The sequence below is a fragment of the Populus euphratica genome, unplaced genomic scaffold (genome assembly GCF_000495115.2).
Source record: "Populus euphratica unplaced genomic scaffold, PopEup_1.0 scaffold78.1, whole genome shotgun sequence".
NCBI classification, from domain to species: domain Eukaryota; kingdom Viridiplantae; phylum Streptophyta; class Magnoliopsida; order Malpighiales; family Salicaceae; genus Populus; species Populus euphratica.
The window spans coordinates 1,043,777-1,049,178 of record NW_011499867.1 but is presented as its reverse complement, the minus strand read 5'-3'; the positions used below and the strand labels follow the sequence as shown (position 1 = coordinate 1,049,178).

General features: G+C 36.5%; 1 protein-coding gene across 1 annotated transcript; it reads left to right on the top strand.

Moving 5' to 3' along the window:
* The first annotated feature begins 1,694 nt into the window (after nucleotides 1–1,694).
* Nucleotides 1,695–5,402, top strand: LOC105126409 (probable WRKY transcription factor 13). The gene is made up of 3 exons (XM_011027274.1): nucleotides 1,695–2,352; nucleotides 2,676–2,897; nucleotides 4,846–5,402. The coding sequence occupies exons 1-3, from the start codon at nucleotides 2,048–2,050 to the stop codon at nucleotides 5,015–5,017; spliced, it is 699 nt and encodes a 232-aa protein (XP_011025576.1). The 5' UTR covers nucleotides 1,695–2,047; the 3' UTR covers nucleotides 5,018–5,402.

Sequence of the window (5,402 nt, the reverse complement as noted above, 5' to 3'; positions counted from 1 at the left end):
TCAAAACATATTCGCTGCAAATTTAGCCATGGACGAAATTTCCTCCTCTATTTTCCGTAACTTTCTTCAATCTATTTTTTTAATTATTTTAAAATATGAATTATATCATCCTTTTCTTTTTCTTCTTCTTTTTTTAACCAAAAATCTATTCTTCCATTATAGATTTAGTTACTATTTAACATTACAGTCCAACCATACTTCAAAAAAAAGATTTTATTTAACTTGAAATTAGTTCTTTTTATTTTTTTAAAATAAATATTATTTTAATATATTTTCAAGTTAAAAATACTTTAAAAACTATTTTTCACCATAATCTTAAACAATCACGATTGAATCACTTATCTATATTATAGAATAATATCAAATAATTGTACCAATTAAACTATTGTATGCCACCCATAAGGTTCATTTTGAATGATATTATTACCAAATCTATTGCTTGAATTTGCATGGTTAATTGTAAGTCCCTACACGTAGAACAGTTTCTGTGTGCCTACGAATTTTAACCATCATATTGAGTCTTAGGTGATCTCCTTGGCTCCCTCTTTTCCACTAAATGAAGTTAATCATTCAATCCAAGTTAAACTACGTTGGCCCAAAGTACAGCGACGACATAATTCGCTTTTAAGTTAAAAGAAATATAATCTGATCATGGCCATGGCCTGGATTGAGAAACAAAAGGAAGAAAATATTATGATAGCAATAGAATTACGACGCCCAAAAGAGTTAATTTTTAACCATGAAAAACTCAAGAAAGCAACAGGGCTGTTGTGTTCAATTGAAGGGATCATAGCAACATAATAGGTGGATGGTTTGGAATTTGAGAAATGGTGGGTAGATGTGTTGGGGTTGGTGGAAGTATACAGACACACAAACACATGTATATATATATAAATATTTATAAGGTGAAAAAGGCTGAAAGTAATGGCAAGGGAGAAAGCTGAGAAGCTTTTTTTTTTTTTTTTCTATGCAAAAAGTTAATAGGGCCTCCCTCGTCAATCATAATGATATCTTCACCGTCGTTTCAGAGTGAGAGATTGGCACCTCAGATTCATCATCATTGCTCCTGATATTTCTTTTTGGTGCCCAAAAGAAATAAAACCCTAGTAAAAACAATTTAACAAAAGAAACCCTAGATAGTGATAGCTTTTTATCCTATCATTTAGGTATCATCTCCTATTTCTTCACTTTCTGGATATTTGTAGCTTGTGAGTAATAATTTTCTCATGGGTTCACATGTATTTGAAGGTTTTTCTCTCCTCTTGAACCCTTATGTTTCTCCATTTCTAATTCCTTCGCACTGAACCAAAAGAATGAGTGTACGCAGAGAAAATCAAACAGCAAGCAAGGTATCGTTGGCATATACGCGGTTAAAAAAATTAAGATTTTTTTAAAGATACTTTTAAAATAAAAAAGAAACAGATACCAAGTTTCTTCCGGGTGGATTCAACCATTTGTCAGCCATTGTTGACCTCTAACCTCTCGAGACAACAGGAAAATTCCATTTACCCGCTAAGGACACGGAAATTCCAATTCTTTCGAGGGCAAACAGTAAATGTGGTGCACAAAATCACTTAGAAAGTGAAAAAACCAACTTCATTTTGTAGAAAGTCTATGCACTTTTTAGTGTTATACTGTATCTCGAAGTCACAGGCTTGTTCCCTTTATATATATATATATTGTCTTCCTAACCCCCTCCTCAGCTGCATCAACCAAATAAAAAGTTCAAATCAGAGGAGCTAGAAAATTTTAAAAGGCTCTTTTGCACAGGGAGAGATAAGAGACAAAAGGGAGAGCTAAAAGGGAAAGTGGCTGGTCATATTTATAGGCGCACTCGGGTTCATATCTTGATAATTCTCTCTTACATGTTGTTTATAGGAGTTTGAGAGAATAACCCTCCTTGTTTTTTGTTTTGGTTATTTAATTTAGACTGCTTTCACACCTTTGATCATCTACAGATCTCCCTTACCAGATTTTTCTCCTATAAAAGGAACGAAAGTTTACTGGTGTTCTATCTTCAGGAGAGAGAGAGAGAGAGAGATAAGAGATGGCAGCCGCTCCCCAAGCTACACTTAACCAGCAGCCCTTGTTTGAAGATCAAGAGATGCCTACACAAATGGGCTTCTTTTCTTTTCCTCCACACTTGACCTATCCTCAATCGGCTAGTTGCCACCAGTCTCTCAAAGGCTTCATAATACCTCCTTCACTTGCAGCTGATGCTCCTTCAACCACTAATATCGCTGAAACCCTACTACTCTCGTCTGCCACTCACAAGCAAAGAGAGGGCACTATTGCTTCTGATTTGGGAGGACACCCTCTTCTTTCCTTGCAAAGATCTCGTGCAAATCTCTGGTAAAAAAGATCACTCTTCTGAGAAGAAAATCATGCAAATCATTCCCCTCCTTTAACTGTTAAAGAAGCAACTATACTGCATGAATATACCCTAGGTCTTAGATTACCATTTAACCTCCTTGTTTAGCACTTGTAATAGATCACATATTATAGAAGTCAAATGTTAAAAAGATAGGAAGAATGGATGTTTAATTAATCCATGCATAGATAGGTAGTCTTTCAATTCATAAACTTTGTTTCACCCAACCAAAGTAAGTATGTTTATATTCATGCATGCTGTATTCTTTCTCTGATCAACTAGGGTCTGTTGAAATGGTTTTCAGGGCATGGGGAGAGGTAAATGAGTGCTTGAGCAGAAAAAGGAGTGGTTCTGGAGAAGATCATCTAGGGCTGTCATCAATAAAGATGAAGAAAATTAAAGCAAGGAGGAAGGTGAGGGAGCCCAGGTTCTGTTTCAAGACTATGAGTGATGTAGATGTGCTGGATGATGGTTACAAATGGAGGAAGTACGGCCAGAAAGTGGGAAAGAACACACAGCATCCCAGGTTAGATATTCAAATTAAAGATCAGTACATACTATCACCTAATAAAGTTGGATTTCACTTTGGATTTTTGCCTTGCTTTAGTAATTGTATCCCACATACACATGTGTTATGTTCCTCTCTCTCTCTCATCATTGTTGTTGCTGTTATCATTGTGGTTAGGCTTTACAGTCTTGGCCAGGAGATTTTTATTGATAAATAGTATGTGAGATATCGATCATATTGATGCATCATTAATTGACAATAAAAATAATTGAAGAAAGGGGCCAAAAAGAAGTAATTATTAACTTTTTAAGACAGAAAACTGAGATAAAGTAACAAAAAATGTGCAACAGCCGATCAATTATAATGGCGTTTGCCAAGGAAAGTAGAGGATCTAATTTAAGCAGGAATTCTAAAAGTTAGATGATATCATAATAGCTGAATCCTGAGCGAACATTTTGGTCGCATCGAGCTATATATTGTTTCATGCTGTCTACTTCCAAAGGAATATGGGATGGCATGAAGAAATCCACCATCAGTTGCCGTATAATGAGAACGTATGGATCTGAGTTAGTGAAGTGTACTGTCATATCCTTAATCCTTACATTTCATTGTGTTTATGTTCATCTATGTCCCACCTCTTCATTACTAAATTTCAACTCAGCGTGTAGAGGAGCTGGTAAAGTAAATATTTTTTTACCAAAACAAAGGTACACGCGCGTTCAATTCGCAGCTTACATGTGGGCAGTCAGTTTAATTATGGAGGTGCAAATTTTTTTGTCTAGTGAAATCTCTTTGTCCTCTTCCCTGACATGGTTTATGACGGGGGTGGACATTGCAATGGAGAGGTGAGAGAGGATAAGAGACAATTTCAGACGAACACCTCTAGAAGAGCGCCTGTTTTGCAGTGCATTATAGCTAGTGCTTTTAAGCAGTTGCATCTTGCTTTTCTTTGGTGACCACACGTATCAAATTTTCTTACAATGCAGAGGAAAATTCAACAGCAATGATATCGGTTTTGAATTTCTAAATCCTGCATAATCATTTGGAAAAAATCAATTCAATTATGTAGTTTAGAATAAATCAATTTACAATCTCTGGATTACTCGATATTTGTATATTTGATTAGAATAGATGTTTGAGAGGAACAAAAATATATGCCACTCTTTTTCTTTGTGGAAGTAAACGGCTGCCTGAAACCAAAATCCTAAATTTGAAAATCTAGAATCAGCAGATTGAAATTATGCACACTCTTTTAGCTGCGTTAAATCTCTAGTTCATAATATTTTGGGAGTTCAAGGCCTTAGTGTTATGCCATCCTCTCAAAAACATCATTTGGAGAGGATACTATGAACTATAGCATACACAGACAATTTCGTGTGCCCAGAACTTTTACTCACTTTTGCTTATATATATATATATCTTGAAATCCCCCATCTGATCATTAATTCTTGGGCTAGCCATGTGCCACGATGGAATGTGCACAAACTTTTCATGCTCTAAAGGTGCTGCCAAATTGTATAAAGTTTTCTTGATGGTCATGATTGTTGAAAATGGACTCAGGTAGTGATGTGTACGTGCATACATACCCTTAAGATTCTTTCATTTTCAGGCAACTTTCTGCATTTTTCCAGGACAAAGAAGGTGTATTGTTGCATCACTACCGTACAGTATATATCTCAAGGGACAGTCTAAATTGAAACAAGGGTCACATGCAAGTGCTCTAATCATTTCTTTCGGAGCATGTCTTTCAAGTCCTATAACCATAGCATAAGCACAGCTACCAGTCGCATCACTCACACTTTCTTTCTAATCAAGTCAAGATGACAGAGATTATGCTAGGAAAACCATGCCTGCATAATACATAAATGTCGCTAGCTAGGCTTCTAGCATTTCGTCATGCACGGTTAAGCTTGCTGCTAGTTAAATGCATTCAACTGGGTGACTGTTTGCATGTTTTTCCATGCAGGAGCTACTACCGTTGCACGCAAGATAATTGTCGTGTAAAGAAACGCGTGGAGAGATTAGCTGAGGATCCAAGGATGGTTATCACAACCTACGAAGGCAGACATGCTCATTCCCCGTCTCTTGATCTGGAAGAGTCACAAGCTCCTTCTCAGCTTAATAATTTCTTCTTTTAGCATGTTAAAAGAAGTCATCTTAATCGAGCCTCTGCAAATGGTGTGCATGGGGTTTTCTTCGATGGTGCAAGGACATGGAAAAAACAAGAGAGTGATGTGGGTGCTGGCCGTGTTTCTGAGGCCTCCTGCTTCCTTTGCCTAATCTATAATAAATAAAAGCTTACTACAGTTCATGTTTTAGGGTTTTTTTTTCCGAATTGGTAGTCTACCGGGTATTGGGTCGGGTCAAAAAGAGGAATCAAGTGTGAATACCTATGATTAGTTGTCTTTTTAGCTCTCTCTGGTAAGAATTCTGAGTGCTTTCCATACCCATTTTCATGTGCAACTTCCTATATTCAGAGACTTGAAAAATGAATACGCATCTGAGTTCCTCCCCTTTACATTT